The sequence below is a fragment of the Ictidomys tridecemlineatus genome, chromosome 7 (assembly GCF_052094955.1).
Source record: "Ictidomys tridecemlineatus isolate mIctTri1 chromosome 7, mIctTri1.hap1, whole genome shotgun sequence".
Lineage (NCBI taxonomy): Eukaryota > Metazoa > Chordata > Mammalia > Rodentia > Sciuridae > Ictidomys > Ictidomys tridecemlineatus.
The window spans coordinates 36485109-36502851 of NC_135483.1; the positions used below are offsets into that span (position 1 = coordinate 36485109).

Below are 17743 nucleotides of genomic sequence, written 5' to 3' on the forward strand. Positions count from 1 at the left end.
TACCAATGAATAATTAATTCTTAAATTGCTGTTAGACTTAACAGATGTGAAAAGTGGGTATTATTTAAGAAAGAAGAATCAAAAGTTCACATAGGTTAAAAACTTGCTCAAGTGAACAGTTAATAAGGAGCATATTCAACTCAACAAAAACTTATACCAAGAAGTTCTATAATGAAGCATACATGCACTAAGAGAAACCACAGACACCTAATCTTTGTTAAAATATAATGCTAAACCCCATATAATGATTATACTATAGAAATATTTTATCTGGTTTCTGCCCATTTTATAAACATGTATACATATTTAAAATGCAGCAATGTTATTATAAGGTGCTATATTGTATGTATGAAAACAGTATCTATCTTCTTTACAGCTGTATTTTCAATACCTACTACATGCTTACTTATAAAACATAATAATACTAAATAAATGACAGTTATTAAAAATTATATCATTATTTAATAGCTCTTTTAAGATAAGCAGAAGAATGCAGCAAGTAATAGTTAAAAAGAAGCTTCAGGGCTGGGGTTATAGCTCAGTGGTAAAGCACTTGCCTAGCCTGTACGACGTACTGGGTTAAAACCTCAGCACTACATAAAAATAAAATAAAGTATTGTGTCCATCTACAATGAAATAAATATTTTTTTAAAAAGGCTTCAAGATAATCAAAAATTTCCAAAAGTGCTCTAGAATATACTTAAGCCTAAACATATATTGATCAGATAGATATATTTGATACACACACACACACACACACACACAATAAATTAAAAGATGAGCTTCTTTTTGAATGAACAACAATCATCCTCTTCCCTCTTTAGCCATAAAAATATCCAAAAGTTATGCCTAAGGGAAAAAAAGTGAAACATGATCATCCTGATGAATTTAACTATATTCACTTAATAACATGCAATAATGAAACAGGTAGAGGAATGAAGAAGTGAAAAAGAAAACATAAAAAAAAAAAGTTAAAAGGGCCGGGGTTGTGGCTCAGTGGTAGAGTACTTGCCTAGCATGCATGAGGCACTGGGTTCAATCCCCAGCACCACATACAATAAAATAAAGGCATTGTGTCCATCTACAACTATAAAGATATTTAAAAAAAAAAAAAAAGTTAAAGAATACAGTGAAGATAAAAGAAAAAGTAATGTATGGAAAGAAAGGGACTGAACCAAAACAATGAGAATAGGAAAATACAGAAATAGATATAATAATTTTTAAAAACTAACGCAAAACAATGAAAGTAATTAATGAACACTCTTTTTCTCCATAGGCTACTTAGAATTTTCAAAAGTTTTCTTTTAATTTCATGCTATTGTGGAATAATCTAAAATTCTCATATTTCCCATATAAAAAGTACATAAACAAACATATTATTGAGGAACTTAACTGAAAATATAAATAAAACTAATTGAATATAAACAGTATTTTAAAAGACAGGGAAGAAAAATAAAAACTCTTCATTTTACTAAAGTGCACATTATACTATAAAAAATATTTAAAAGATAACTAAAATTTTAGCTTTTTCAAGAAAAAAATACACCTTTGCATTCTTTAAAACAGAACTTTACTGGACAAAACTGAATGAACTTCTTCTGTCAGCAGATGATATTAACAATATCTACACTAAAGCCTCCTAGGAAAAAGCTTATTATCTATTCAATTATAACATGTTTGCAAAAAACACCTCCTTCATTTATTTCCACTGGATGCAAACAGGAAAGAAATGTAATACAAGTTAGGCCCAAGGTTTTTCCTATATGAAAACTATTAAGAGTTATTAACACACCAGTTATCATATGCTATAAAATTAACACAATAGCAACTCAATTCATAATAGCATTAGCTATGGAACCAACCTATGTGCCCTTCAATAGATGAATGGATAAAGAAAATTTGGTATATACACAGAAAGGAGTATTACTCAATCATAAAGTAGAATGACTATATAACATCTGCCAGCAAATGGCTGGATTTAGAGACTATCATGCTAAGTGAAGGAAGTCAGTCCCAAAAAACCAAAGGTCCAATGTTTACTCTGCTATATGAAAGCTAACGCACAATAAGGTGGGGCAGAGGGAGGTTGAGGAGAACAGAAGTAGAGTAAATTACAGAATGGGGAATGGTGGAAGGGGGCAGGATAAACAAAGGAATGACAGTGACATTAATCTGACATAATTTTCCATGTACCTATATGAAAACAACACAGTTTGTTGAATTCCACCATCATGTTCAACCATAATCGCACTCTAAACTAGAATAAGATATATTCCATGCTTGTATATTTATATCAAAATGGATTCTGCTGTCATGTGTAACTAAGAAAAAAAAAAAGATCCAACTTTGGGATTTCTTTTCCAGCTTAATAAACCACATTTCAAGTCTACATTGTTACGTGCATAGAATCACTCTAAAATTTTTGAAGAACTATATCTTTTGTTATTATTTTATCTCTATTAGTTATCTCAATGGTTTTTTTCTTTCACTTTTATTTTCCTTCATTTTCGCCCTAAAACTGCAAGTTTATTTTGGGTATTGTTTGTTTGTTATGTCATTTCTCATCCTTTCATCTTCAATTTTTCATGCCTCTTTCTTTTATGTTGTTTTGGATACCACACAAACCTGGACATAAGTACTGTTTCCATTTAGTGTCCAAGATAAAATATTACTTGTGCTTCATTAGAACTCTTTTTCCTTTGAGCTTACAAGGTCTCCTACACTAAACAGTTAATTCTTTCAGAGAAAAGGTGGCCTTGAGTGAGCTGCTCTACAATATTCTTATTGCCCAAACAATTTATTTTAGGGAACTGAACCACCTGCCCTCAACAAATATTTTTAAATTCATAATTAGAATGAAATAAAGACTCTTCATATCATATTTGCTATTACGAATAAAATATAAACATCAGATAGCTTTATAGTTATTAACAGGAAAATAGTTTGAAGCAGATTTTAAAATGGATGATACGTTAATGAGAAAGTACATCTATACATCTATACAAGGATATCATTCAGTTTTAGTGCACTTGCCTAAAACACCAAAGATGAATTTGTGCCTTTCATTCCAGAATGTGGATTTGTTACTAAGATATAATTTCTAAGATACAAATAATATCCATGCAAATAATTTGCCTCAATAAAATATGAGAAGATTATGTATCATTTCCAACCTGGAAATATTAAGAAATAGTTAGGTCTTCTCCAGACTCTCCTCTTGAAAACATGCTGAAACCAAAATAGTCTGAATTTCTGGTAGGAGACTGTCTTTGTATTTGTATGTTTTTTAAAAATATGTTTGTTGTGTTAAGTCACTGAAATTCAAAAACTAACTTGTCCACCAGTTAATATTTCCCTAACTTACACAATCTGTGTAATTTTTAAATATAAAAAATGAGTCTGACCAGAACACTTTAATGCACAATGTTAAACAGTGAAAGCACTGAAATGTTAAAGCATTAAAAAAAAGAAAATATGAAATAAGTTCTGCTTTTTTTTTAAATCATTTGCATGAGGCCCTAAGTTCAAACTCTGGCAATGTATTTTAAAAGGGAAGGAATGGAGGGAGGGTGGGAGGAAGGGAGGAAGAAAACCAAGCCCAATATGGTAAGGACTTAAGCACATTTACTCACACACACTTTTCTCTATTTCATATTTAATATTTTCTGCAATATGTGACTTTTAATTAAATGATGTCTCTTCATGGATACCAAAATATCAGTTTCTATTTGCTCTTTCGCAAAATGCAAAGACATTTAAACTTATGGATTGGCTTCGGCAGGTATATGAATGAAAGAACGATCAAGGCTTGCCGTCGGAGAAAAATGCCTGTTTATTGAGGTAACTCTGCATATTTATAGAGCCGGGGGTGGGGGGGGGTGTTTGACAGTTGAAACAGTTTAACAATTTAACGGATTTTTGGCAGTTGGCTTGAGGTGCGTTCTAATTGGTGGGTAAGGATCATGTGAGCCAGCAGGGTTCACCACTGGATGGCAGGATCATGTGAGCCAGCAGGGCTCACCATTGGACGGCTCTTCTTGGGGATGGGGAAGTTAGTCTTTGGAGCCGGGGCAACTCCCAACAATGAATAACCTAAAGTTATGTCAATTTTAAATGTGTGTATGTGAATGTGCACAATTTTTTCAAAAGATTTTCAAAGATCCATGACCTAAAAAGGACTGATTGCTCTAGACCAGAAAATCTGAACTATCTTCTTATTCCAATTTCAGTGACTCTATGAATCAAATTATCTAAGCCTAAGAAAAGTACTGTGTGATTTTATACAATTCAAAAACATGTAAATGCTTATTATAAATCAGATGTTATATTTATTTAGTCAGGGGCCAACAAAACAAGATCTGTGACATCAAGTTTTATAAAGAAAGTTTTACTGGAAAACAGCCATAGTCATAAATTTATTAATCATCCATGGCTGGTTCCACAGCATATCATTAGTGTGGAATAGTTGTTGTGATAGAAAACAGACAGCCTGCAAGTGGCCCTTTACCAAATAAATGTGTTTGCAAACCCCTCTGTTATATGACGTATATCAAAAATGACTAAATTTTAACTTCTGACCAAATAGGCACATGATTTTCAGTTTAATTATATTTTAAACGTTTCCAACTAAATGAGTTATAACATATCTACATTTATACACATACATACATCTTTTTTAAAAAAAATTTTTTTTAGTTGTAGTTAGACACAATACCTTTATTTTATTTATTTATTTTTATGTGGTACTGAAGATAGAACCCAGCGCCTCCCACATGCTAGGGAAGCGAGTTACCGTTGAGCCACAACCCATATATATATACATCTTCTGACCAAAAGAGTAAAGAAAAGGAAAGAAAATTAGATGACAAAAAAAGAAAAAGAAGCTACACAAGAGAACACAAATTCATTTCTGAGTATCCTATCAGGAAAAGAAAAGGAAGTAACTGTTTAATAATTTTTAAAAAATACTAGTTAATTAAAAGACTCTGAAAAATTAAAGGACAATACCCTTTAAAGCCATTTTAAGAAAATGAAGAAGCAATCCACAAATTTCTGCATCTTACAATGTTCTTCAATAAAAGCCAAAAACTATATAACTCAACACATGGAAAACTGAACAATCCAGCTCTCTATTTTAGACATGGTTACTTTATACTGAGATAAAGTACACAGAACTGAGGCAGGGATATCATTCAGTTTTAGTGCTCTTGCCTAGCATTCATGCACAAGGTCCTGACTTCAATCTCCAACACTACAAAAAATAAAAATAAAGTGCAGAGAATACAAAGAAAAGCATGAATAAATAACTAAATGAAACATCATCATTAAACTCTCTAAATGAAAATTGTCAGCATATCTTACAGAATATCCTAAGCACATGATTCAAGACCGTTATTAGTAGTCATTGAAGATCTCAAACTAAATGCATCATTAACTTAAATATCAAATCAGATTCAAATTCTTTTGATTTTCTCCCAGTAAAAAATATTACACATAATATCTCAGCACAAGCACGTGCACAGATACAAGTTTTTTGAAATATTACTATTACCACATGCCAATATGCTATGGTGTCTTCTATTCTACACCATATTTTTTTTTAAATGACTAACATGATCCACTAAACTGTTTTAGCAATTCACTAATGGGTCAAGATTCGTAGTCTGAAAAAGACAGCTCTAGATAACAAAGCTAGAGTTTGCATGGATATGTTATATACTTCTTTTTCTTTTGGAAAGCCACCTACCCAGCAAAGTAGTAAAACCAGTGCCTATCTACTGACAATACCAAAACTTCACTCAAAAATCATCTCTGGCTGAATATAAATGCTCAAATTCCAAAACTGTAACCACAGATCCCAGAAGAAATAACCTTGACCCAGACATTTATCTCTACCATGAAAAAAAATATGATTCTCGAGCAGGATAAGGTTGCAAGAAATGAATCTTCAAATAACCATTTGAGTTTAACCTTTAAATGATTTACCATTTATCCAACTAGACTCTTAATACAGCCCTTGGCAGTATTCAGTTTAGCTGCTCGGACTCCCAGTAATTGGCCAATAGATTCGGTTACTTCTTAAAGTAACTTCTTGTGATTTATGTCAGTATAAAAAGACTATGTGTCTTCCTATTCAGTAAAGTAGAAAAGCACATGCTGCCAGGTGTAGTGGTGCACACCTATAATCCCAGCAGCTCGGGAGGCTGAGGCAGGAGGACAGAGAATTCAAAGCCAGCTTCAACAATGGCAAGGCGCTAAGCAACCCGGTGAGACCCTGTCTCTAAATAAAATACAAAACAGGGCTGAGGATGTAGCTCAGTGGTTGAGTGCCTCTGAGTATAATGCCTAGTACCAAAAAAAAAAAAAAAAAGACACGCTAACCCAAAACTACCTCAAGTAATTCAGGCAGAATACAATTCTGTCTTATGTCACTAAAAATAGGATGTTTTATATTCTGTTTTATGCAAGTAAAAATAGGCCAATGGAGGCTGCAGTTGTAGCTCAGTGATAGAGTGCTCACCTACCATACATGAAGCACTGGGTTCAATAGTCAGCACTATATAAAAAATAGGCCAATGGTCACAATTATATCAGTCTGAATTCTAATATGGTTCTAAAGAGCTATTACATACATAAATAAAAATATCAGAAAATAAAAGTGATAATATACAAGCTCTTTCCAGTTATAAAATTCTGTTATTAGTAAATTTTAGAGTTTCCAGAAATTCAGAATAATCCAGTCTTTTTTGTTACCAATGCACAAGAGGGAAAAAAAGACCATGAATCTTCATTACTAGAGGCTGTAAGAAAGAAATTTAAATAACAACTTGTTGAAAAAAACAAACCAAAATCTGAATGAAACCCACTTGTAGAATTCTGGCTCCAAAATGTTCTAGAAGTAGTTACCTGGTGGTAAATCAGGATCTGTAGGAGCAGCCTGCTGAATTTTTCGGGGTTTTACTGATGATTTTGTGTTCTCAGTAGCACTACGATTGGTAGAATTAGAACCAGAGCTTTCATGGTCATCCTATTTTTATTTTAAAGAAAGGAAAAAGAAACACATCAACTGCATTCAAGTCTAAGGAAAAATTATGATCGATATATACAGTACATGGATATTATACATTAGATATATTATTCTTATTTTTAAGCTCTAAAACCTGTATAATCAGCTGGGCATGGTGATGCACACCTATAAAGACCAGCAGCTTGGGTGGCTGAGGCAGGAGGATCACGAGTTCAAAAGCCAGCCTCAACAACAGTGAGGTTCTAAGCAACTCAGTGAGACCCTACAAAAGAGGGCTGGGGATATGACCCAGTGGTTGAGTGCCCATGAATTCAATCCCCAGTATCAAAAAAAATTTCACTTGAAAGCATTACTAACAGATTGAACTGCACAGAAAATAGAACTTCAACGCTTGAAGATATAACCTCGGGACTTGAAGACAGGATACATGAATTTGAATATACAGAATGCAACAATGGAAAAAATAATAAAATATGATCAAAATATACAATAATTCAGACAACTTTGAAAGACCAAACAGGAGAATCAGTCAGATAGAAGAGAAAATGGCGACACAACCTAAAATCATTAAGAACATTTTCAATGAAATAGTTACAGAAAACTTTCCCTATATTATAAAAGAGAGAGACATGTCCATACAGGAGGCATACAGGACTCCATATAGACCTAACCAGAAGAAAAGTTCTCCAAGACACATCATAATCAAAATGTCCAACATAGAAAATAAGATTAAAAGCTGCAAGAGAGAAAAAATCAGGTCCCATTTAGAGGCAAACAATTGGCTCATTTCAGACTTCCCTATTCAGACACTAATATTAAAGAGGGCATGGAACAAGATTTTTTCAAGATTTAAAAAACAAACAATTGCTAACAGGGATTACTATTCCCAGCAAAGCTCTCCCTCATATTTGATAGAGCAGTAAAAAGCTTCCATGACAAGAATAAATTAAATGAATACAGGACAAACCAGCACTACAAAGAATACTCAAAGATAAACTACACATAAAAGATCACAAAATTAAAACTCCCAAATAAATGAAAATCAATAGAAGGCAAATCATCTAAATGAAAACCACAGCAGAATTGAATAAAAAATGACAATGAACCCAATAACATAACCATAATAATACTGAATATAAAGGTTTCCAACTGCCCAATTAAAAGACACAGATTAGCAGAAAAAAAATTTTTAAATCCAACCACATGATAATTGTAAGAGACTCATCTCATAACTAAGGACACTCACAGGCTAAAGGTAAAAGGATGAAAAACAATAGTCCATGCTAACAGATTCTGAAAACAGGCCAGAATGACCATTCTCTTATCTGTCAAAGTTGATTTCAAGCAAAAATTAGAAGAGCCAAAGAGGGTCATTACATTCAGGCAAAGGGAACAATCCAACAATAAGAATTAACAGTAGCTAATATACACGTCCCAAAAGTCAAGTGTACCCAACTACGTTTTAAAAATATCCTGACAATAAACCCAAGATAGACCCCAATATAATAATACTGGGAGATTTCAACACACTCTTATGATCAATAGACAGGTCATCAAAGCACAAAATCAATAAAGATATATCCAACCTAAATAATCTATGAATCAAATGAACCTAACAGACATCTACAGAGTATTTCACCCCAAAACACCTGAACTTACCTTCTTCTCAGTAGCTCATGGAAAATTCTACAAAACATACCTCATTCAGTGTCACATATAACAGTAAGCAAATATAAAAAAATGATAAAAGCTCATGTATCATTTCAGAAAAGGGAATGAAACTAGAAATCAATAGCAAGAAACACAAATAAATGGAGATTAAATATCCTTTTAATATATGTGTGTGTGTGTGTGTGTGTGTGTGTGTGTATTAGTTGTAGATGGACACAATACCTTTATTTATTTATCTTTATGTGGTGCTGAGGATTGAACCCAGTGCTCCACACGTGCTAGGTAAATGCTCCACCACTGAGTCATAAGCCCAGCCTTAAATACCCTTTTAAATGAAGAATGGATCAAAGTAAAAGTGAGAGAAGAAAAAGATTCTTAGAAACAAAAACAAAAATATATCAAAATTTCTGGGACAGTATGAAAGCAGTACAAAGAGGAAAGTTTATAGCACTAACTGCCTACATTAAAAATATGTAGCTGGGATGGGTCTATGGCTCAGTAGTAGTGCACTTGCCTGGCATGTGTGAGGCACTGGGTTCGATTCTCAGCACCACGTAAAATAAAGGATTATCAACAACTAAAAAAATTTTTTTATTTAAAAAAAAATATATGAAGCTGGGCACAGTGGCACATGCCTATAATCCCAACAGCTTGGGAGGGTGAGGAAGAAGGATCACAAGTTTAAAGCAAGCCTCAGCAATTTAGCAAGACCCTAAACAACTTAGCGAGACTATGTCTCAAAAAAATAAATAAATAAAAGGGCTGGGGATGTGATTCAGTGGTTAAGAGCCCTTAGGCTCAATCCCTGGTACCAAAAACATAAAATAAGAGAGAGATCTCAAAAAAGTAAAATAAATCTATGCTCTACCTCAAGGCCTTAGACAGCAGAACACAGGAAATAATAAAGATCAGAGATTAAATTAATGAAATTGAGAATTAAAAAAAGACAATACACTGGACCAACACTAAAAAGAGTTGGTTCTTCAAAAGGATAAATAAAATTAATAAATCCATAGCCATTCTAACCAAAAGAAAGGGAAAGAATACCCAAATCAATAAAATTAGAGATGAAAAAGGACATATCATCACAGACTCTTCTGAAATGCATGGGATCATTATAAACTATTTTGAAAATTTATACTCTAATGAATAGCAAAAATCTAGAAGCACTGACAAAATTCTAGACACATATGACCTGACCAAACTGAATCAAGATACAGAAAACCTAAACAGACCAATATCAAATAATTCAAACAGCAATCCCTGATGAGCACACATGCAAAAATCCTCAATAAAATACTAGCAAAGTGCATTCCAAAAGATATTCAGAAGATAATACAACATAATCAAATGGGTTTTATTCTAGGGATATGACTCAGCTATTACACTATCACTCTTTGGTATTTATCCAAAAGAACTAAAATCAGCATACTATACTGACATTGCCACTTCAATGTTTATAGAAGTACAATTCACAATAGTCAAATTACAGAATCAACCCAGATGCCCATCAACAGAAGAATGTATCAATAATCATGGTATATATACACAATGAAGTTTTATTCAACCATAAATAAGAATGAAATAATGGCATTTGCTAGTAAACAGATGAAAATATAGAAAATCATGGCAAGTAAAATAAGCCAGATTCAGAAACTCCAAAGCAAAATGTTTTCTTTCATATGTGGAAGTTAGAGCAAAATAAGGTAAAGAAGGTGGCAAGAAAGGGGACTAAGTATCATAAAGATATAAAATAAATAGAGTAATAGAAGGAGAACAAGAAGGAAGGAGGAAAGAAGGTAAAGGAGTAGATATATAGAATAATAGCTTGTTACATACATATAAAAATGTACCGAAAAGAGTTTCACCTGTGTGTAGAAAATACCAATCAAAAATAAATGAATAAAGAAGTTAAAGGAAGATCAATAAAAGAAAGGAGAGAACACAGTGGGGAATAAGGAGGGGGATATGGGGATCAAAAATCAATTTTTTTGCATGTATTATTTTGTCCAAATGAATGCAAATACTACGTATAATTATAATGCTCTAAAAAATACAAAATTTTAAAAGTACATATGTGTGTGTGTTAAAAAGAAATTGTGGTATATACAGTAGAGTTCTAGTTAGACATAAAGAAGGATGAAATTACAGCATTTGCTGGTAAATGGATGGAAATGGAGAACATCATGCTAAGTGAAAGATGGCAGACTCAAAAGTTGAATATTTTCTCTCATATGTGGAAGCTAGAAAAAGGAGAAGGGAAAGATATCATAAAGATATAGGGAAATGAGGCTGGGGTTGTGGCTCAGCGGTAGAGCACTTGCCTAGCATGTGCGAGGCACTGGATTTGATCCTCAGCACCACATAAAAATGAAACAAATAAAGGTATTTTTTTAAAAAGATATGGGGAAGGTCAATAGTGGATAAGGATATTGGGAAGCAGAGTGGAAGGACAGGAAAAGGGAGGCAATGAAGAATAAAATATTTTAAAATCATGTTATGTGCATATATAATTTATGCAAGGGAATTTTACCTTTAAGTATAATTATAAAGAACCAATCAAAAATAAGGAGATAAGGGCTGGGGTTGTGGCTCAGTGGTAGAGCACTTGCCTAGCATGTATGAGGCACTGGGTTTGATTCTCTGCACCTCTTAAAATAATAAATAAAGACATCATGTCCATCTATAACTAAAAATATTTTCTTTTAAATTAAAGAAGGGGCTAGGGTTGTAGCTCAGGGGTAGAGTGATCGTGATCGCCCAGCACGTGCAAGACCCTGGTTCAATCCTCAGCACCATATAAAAATAAATAAATAAAATAAAGGTATTGTGTCCAACTACAGCTAACAAAATATTTTTTAAAAAAAATTAAATAAACAGATAAGCAAAAGGAAGTCTAGTAGAGTTGAGGAAGAAGAATGAGGTGAGAGGATAGGGCAGGGAGGAAAGGAGAGATCATGAACTAAATCAAATTCCATGCATGCATGACTTTCTCAAGATGAACACAACTAATATGCATAACTATAATGCTCCAATTTAAAAAAAACTCAACTGAAAGCTTCATTAATAGATTACATTAAGTGCAAGAAGGACTAGCAGGTCTTAACAAGACTGATAATTTATCAATTCAGACAGCAGTAAAGAAAAAAAAAGAAGAAAATATATAAGAATTCTGAGATACCATCAAGAGACCAAACATACAAATAATTGGAATACACAAAGGAGCTACTGCAGAATGAAAGCACAGAAAGGGTATTCATGAAATACCAGAAAAATTCTCACAGCTTGGGAAAGACCTGGACATATAGCATAGGACACATTTAGAACACCAAATAAGGAAGACCAGGAAAGAACCTCTCCGAGACACATTAGATAGAGTTAAATTGCCAAAATTACACACACACAAAAAAAAAAAAAAAAAAAAAACATTAAAAACTGCAAGATACACCAAGTCACATTAAAAGCAAATCCACTGGCACAGCAAATCTCTTGACCCAAATTCTAAAGGCCAAAAGGGCAGTGAATGATAGATATATTTCAAGTCCTAAAAAAAAAAAAAAAACCAACCTAAATTATTATTCCAGCAAAGTTATCCTTCAAAACCAAATGAAAATAAAGACCTTCTAAGACAAGTATAAAACTAAGGGGATTCATGACCACTAAATCAGCATTACTGAATACCTAAGGGAAACTCACACCCAGAAGAGGAAAAGACATAAACACAAACATAAGAACGTAAGGGGAAAAAAAATCGAACTAGAAGAGTAGATAAGCAAATTAGAACTGGGGGGAAAAAAAAAGCAGTAAAACATCAACCTCTAAAATGAAAAAGTGCCAGGCATAGTGGCCAATGCCTGTAACCCCAGCAACTCAGAAGGCTGAGGCAGGAGGATTGCAAGTTCAAATCCAGGCTCAGCAACTATGAGGTACTAAGCAACTCAAACCCTGTCTCTAAATAAAATAAAAAATAGGGCTGGGGATCAGTGGGCAAGTATCCCTGACTTCAATCCCTGGTACCCAAAAAACAAACATAAAAAAGATAAGACCCAACAATAGGCTGCCTGTAAGAAACTCATCTCAGTGAAAAAGTATACACTATATACACAGGCTAAAAATTAAAGGATGGAAAACAATACTCCAAGCAAGCAGAATCCCAAAACAAGCAGGAATAGCTATACTTATATCCAACAAAAGAGACTTTAAGCCAAAATCATTCAGTAAAAACAAAAGGATCACTACCTATGTTGATAAAAGAAACAATCCAGCAAGAAGATAGTAAATACATGTGGGCCAATTATTGGAGTGTTTAATTGTATGAAACAAACACTGCTGGACATAAAAGGAGAGTTAGGGCTCAATACAATATGAGTAGGTGACTTCAATACCTCCCTTTCATCAACAGATAGACCAAAACTCCATTTGGACCATTCGGACCAAAAATCCAACAAAGAAACATCAGAATGAAATTATACTACAGATCAAACAGACTTAACAGAAATCTACAGACTATTTCATGCAACACTGCAGAATACACAGATTTTTTTTCATCAGCACCTGGAACTTTTTCCATGACAGATCATCTATGAAGCCACAAAGCAAGTTTTAAATATAAAAAAATAAATAATTTTTTGCATCTTAACAAATCATAATGGGATGAAACTAGAAATCAACAGCAAGGAAAAAGATAGAAATTATATAGACACCTAGAGATTGAAAAATACCCTTCTGAATGAACCCTTAGGTCACTGAAGAAATCAGGGAGGAAATTTAAAAATTCCTAAAATCAAATGAAAATAGTAACATGACATACCAGAATCTAGGGGACACAGTAAAAGTGGTACTAAAAGAATTTTGTAGCAATAAATACCTATATTTAAAAACAGAGATCTCAAATATATAAGCTAATGATGTATCTCAAGGTCTCAAGAAAAATAAATAAATAAAATAAACCCAAAATCAACAGATGGGAAGAAATAAGGTCAAGGTATAAATAAATAAAATGGAGACTAAAAGAATAATACAAAGGATCAATGAAAGAAAGATAGTTCTCTGAAAAGATAAACTATATCAACAAACTCTTAGCCAAACTAATGAAAAGAGATAAAAGACCCAAATAAATAGAGGTGGAAAAGGAGACATTACAACATATGCTGACTAAAAAATATTTTGAAAACTACCAACAAATCAGAATATCTAGAAGAAATGAACAAATTTCTAGATACATATGATTACCAAATGAAACCAATGGGATATTAAAAAATATCTAAATACATCAATGATAAGCAATAAGATTAAAGCAGCAATAAAAAGGCTGTCAAAAAAGAAAAGACCAGAACCAGACAGATACACTGCTGAATTTTACCACTTTTTTTAAAATATTTTTTTAGCTGTAGATTGACACAATATCTTTATTTATTTTTATGTAGTACTGAGGAGGAAACCCAGTGTCTCACACATGCAAGGCAAGCGCTCTGCCACTGAGCTACATACAGCCCCAGCCCAAAATTTACCACTTCTAAAGAACTAGTACCAATGCTCCTTAAACAATCCCATAAATAGAAATGGAAGATACCTTCCAAATTTGTTCTATTAAGCCAGTATTACCTGTTAAAACCTGATAAGGAGAAACACACACTGTGAGGATGGCCCTGGGCCTGAGCCTAAGCAACTCCATTTTAAAAACTCCAGTTTGAAACCTGCAGTCTCACCAGGCAGGTTTAACTAAAAGAGCCCTCCAGTATGGCCCTCCAGCACAAACAAGTCACTGTTTAAACCCACCCTGATAAACTCAGAGTGAAGCCTCTGACAGGTGTCCTCGCCCAATAAGAGGGAAAGGCTCCTGATAAGAGGGAAAGGTGAAAAGATCAGTGCTGGGACTACCAGACCAGATGTTTTAACCCCAGAGTAAATGATGTCACTGAGAAATCTCATGGTAGCTGATAAGGATTGAAAGAGGGGTTAAAAGCCCCAAAATTTAGTTTAAATAATAGAGCAAATGAACAGACATTCAGCCATCTGACACAAATGCACACAAGTCTGAGAGCCTGATGAGAACCTGGACTGACATCCCAATACTTTTCATTGTTTGCTAATCTTCTACATCTTCCTCATGGTTCTCAAACTATACAGCCTCAACTTGACTGTGGTAAGAGCCACATCTTCTCCTTACAACCCACTCCTCAGCCTGCCAACAGCTCCACTCCAGGAGAAGCCTGCCTTGGTTCCTGATCTGATCACTGCAGTCTAAGTGAGTGTGCATCTGCCAGACATAAAGCCTAAGGCTTTAGATTTTTGATCTAAAACTTGAACTTAGCATGCAGAGGGAATGTCTGTCATTAGCCTGTCATGATTAAGTGTGTTTGCAGTGCTTAGAATTAATTAATCTACAATTATTTGCTGTGAGTTAATTAGCCTAGAATTGTTTCCTGAAAATTGATTATGTCTATTGCAGTGCCTAGCATTAAGGATTGTCATTTTTCTTGATTAAAAACCTATAGAGTGAAATTGTATTGAGTAATTTGAGTAAATAAAGCATTGAAAAGGGCAGAATCGTGTGGACATTCTTTATTTCTCCCCCTCGACTACATAAGTCGCACCTTTTGTCCATCGCCACTCACACACACACACACACACACACACAAACACACACACACACACATTCTATAATCCAATATCCTTGATAAATAAAGTACATAAATTCTCACTCTTCTAGTCTCAACTGCTCCAGAAGCAGCAGCTTACAGTGCAGACATGGCCAAGTCCAAGAACCATACCATGTACAACTAGTCCTAAAAATGACGCAAAAATAGCATCAAGAAACCCTGAGCACAAAGATATGAATTTTTTGAGGGGACAGACCCCAAGTTCCTGAGAAATACGCATTTTCCCAAGAAGCACAAGAAGGAGCTAAAAAAGCACAAACAATGCCAAGACCATGAGTGCACATGCCAAGGCATCAAGGCCCTGGTAAAGCTCAAGGACGTTAAGCCCAAGATGCCAAGCCACAAGCTTGATCACCTTGCCTTCCTTGCCCACCTCAAGCTCGAAAAGGCTGCTCATGCCCACGTGGTCATGACAGGGGTCATACGCTCTGCCTACCAAAGACCAAAGCTCAAGCCCAAAACAAGACACAGGGTGCAACTCCAGCTCCAGTATCAGCTCCAGCTCCAGCTTCCAAGGGTGCCCAGGTCCCTGCAAAGGATCCCTAATAAGAGTCTCTGTCTATGAATGTGAGGACTGAAAGACTGGTGCGACCCCTGGGCCCCTATCCACAGGGGACTGGTATTCTCCTGTGCTGTTTGTACTAATAAATCCTGAGGCAGAGGTAAAATAAATAAATAAAGTATCTGAAACTCAAATTCAAGAGCACATTAAAGGGGTTGTGGCTCAGTGGCAGAGCACTTGCCTAGCATGCATGAGATACTGGGTTCAATCCTGGGAACCACATAAAAATAAACAAATAAAACAAAGGTATTGTGTCCATCTGCAGCTACAAAAATATTTTTTTTATAAAAAGAGCACATTAAGAGATTATACAACATGATCATGTCAGTTTCATCCTGGGAATGCAGGGAATTAGTGAATGAGCAGCTCAAAGAGTAACTGAGAAGTTGAACTAACAAGCACAGATTGCTCTTTCAAGAACTCAGCATTAGAAAGAAAATAGGGTGGTAATATGAAGAAAATATTGTATCATTTGAGTAGAGGAAAGGGATTCAAGGGAAGGAGAAGGAAATAGAGGGTAAGAAGGAGGAAGTTGGGGAGAACAGGAAAAGGGAGGAAATATAGAATGAAACAGAAAATTATGTACACATATGAATATACCACAGTGAACTCCACCTTTTTGTATATCTACAAAACACCAATTCAATATATAGCTGGGCACAGTGGCACACTTCTACATTTCAGCAACTTAGGAGGCTGAGGCAAAAGGATCACAAGTTCAAAGCCAGCCTCAGAAACTCAGCAAGGTCCTGAGCAACTTAGTGAAACTCTGTCTCAAAATAAAAAACAAAAAGGGCTGGGGATATAGCTCAGTGGTAAAGTACTCCTGGCTTTAATCTGGTACCAAAAAAAATAAATAAAAGAACAATAAATAAATAGAAGAAAGACCAATAGTGTCAAAGAAGGTAAGCAGCAGAATGAAAAAAGGGAGGGAAAGTGAAAGTACTGGAGATTGTAATGGAATAAACATTATTCCATGAATATATGAGTGTGTATATGTATAACTATAATGTACAAATTAAAAATTTTTTAAAGAGTACATTTTAACTTGAAGGAAAGATGTAGAGATGGAGAGCAAAAATACCAACAAAAGGGTAAATGATGGTGCACTGTACATCACCAACTCATTAATAACAACGTATTATTTTGCTATGTTCGTATATGAATACACGACCGGTGTAGCTTCACATCATGTACAACCATAAGAAAGAAAAGATATACTCCATATATGTATAATATGTCAAAATACATTCTACTGTCATGTATAACTGAAAAGAACAAATAGAAATTTTTTAAAATGATAATATATTTTAAATATTTACAATAATGGCAATGAGGTTTTCTATTTTATATGTTTAAGGAAAAATTATAAGAGCAAACAAAAAGAAAAGAAATCATTAAATTTACCAATATAATAGGGTACTAGAGGCAAATGAGAACCATGAGAGAAAATATCCTTTAGAAAATAAAAATTATTATTCAATACCACACTAGGAGAAATATACAATAGTAAATGATGACTCTTTTACAAAAAAACATAGCTTCAGTGCTAGGAATACATTCAGGAAAATTTTTGTTTGAAGCTTCATACAAACAAAAGTAAAACAATTGATATCAAGGGCTGGGATTGTGGCTCAGAGGTATAGCGCTCACCTAGCACATGCAAGGCCCTGGGTTCGATCCTTAGTACAGCATTAAAATAAATAAATAAAATAAAGGTATTGTATCCAACTACAACTAAAAAGATAAATATTTTTTAAATAGTTGTTATCAAAAACAAAGAAAATTTTCTAATAAAGTCATGTTCTTATTTTTAAGTTA

At 34.0% G+C, this 17743-nt stretch overlaps 1 protein-coding gene across 11 annotated transcripts in view; it reads right to left on the minus strand.

Annotated features, from left to right (window-relative positions):
• Vps13b (vacuolar protein sorting 13 homolog B) overlaps positions 1–17743 on the minus strand; it is a 677770-nt gene that overhangs the window by 634717 nt on the left and 25310 nt on the right. For all 11 annotated transcript variants that reach the window (XR_013423897.1, XR_005737781.2, XM_078016874.1 and 8 more), the window contains one exon: positions 6907–7027. Coding sequence is in view for 9 of the 11 variants with exons in the window: in XM_078016874.1 (XP_077873000.1) it covers positions 6907–7027 (121 nt within the window). In the remaining 2 variants the exon portion in view is untranslated. The remainder of the gene's footprint in view (positions 1–6906; positions 7028–17743) is intronic.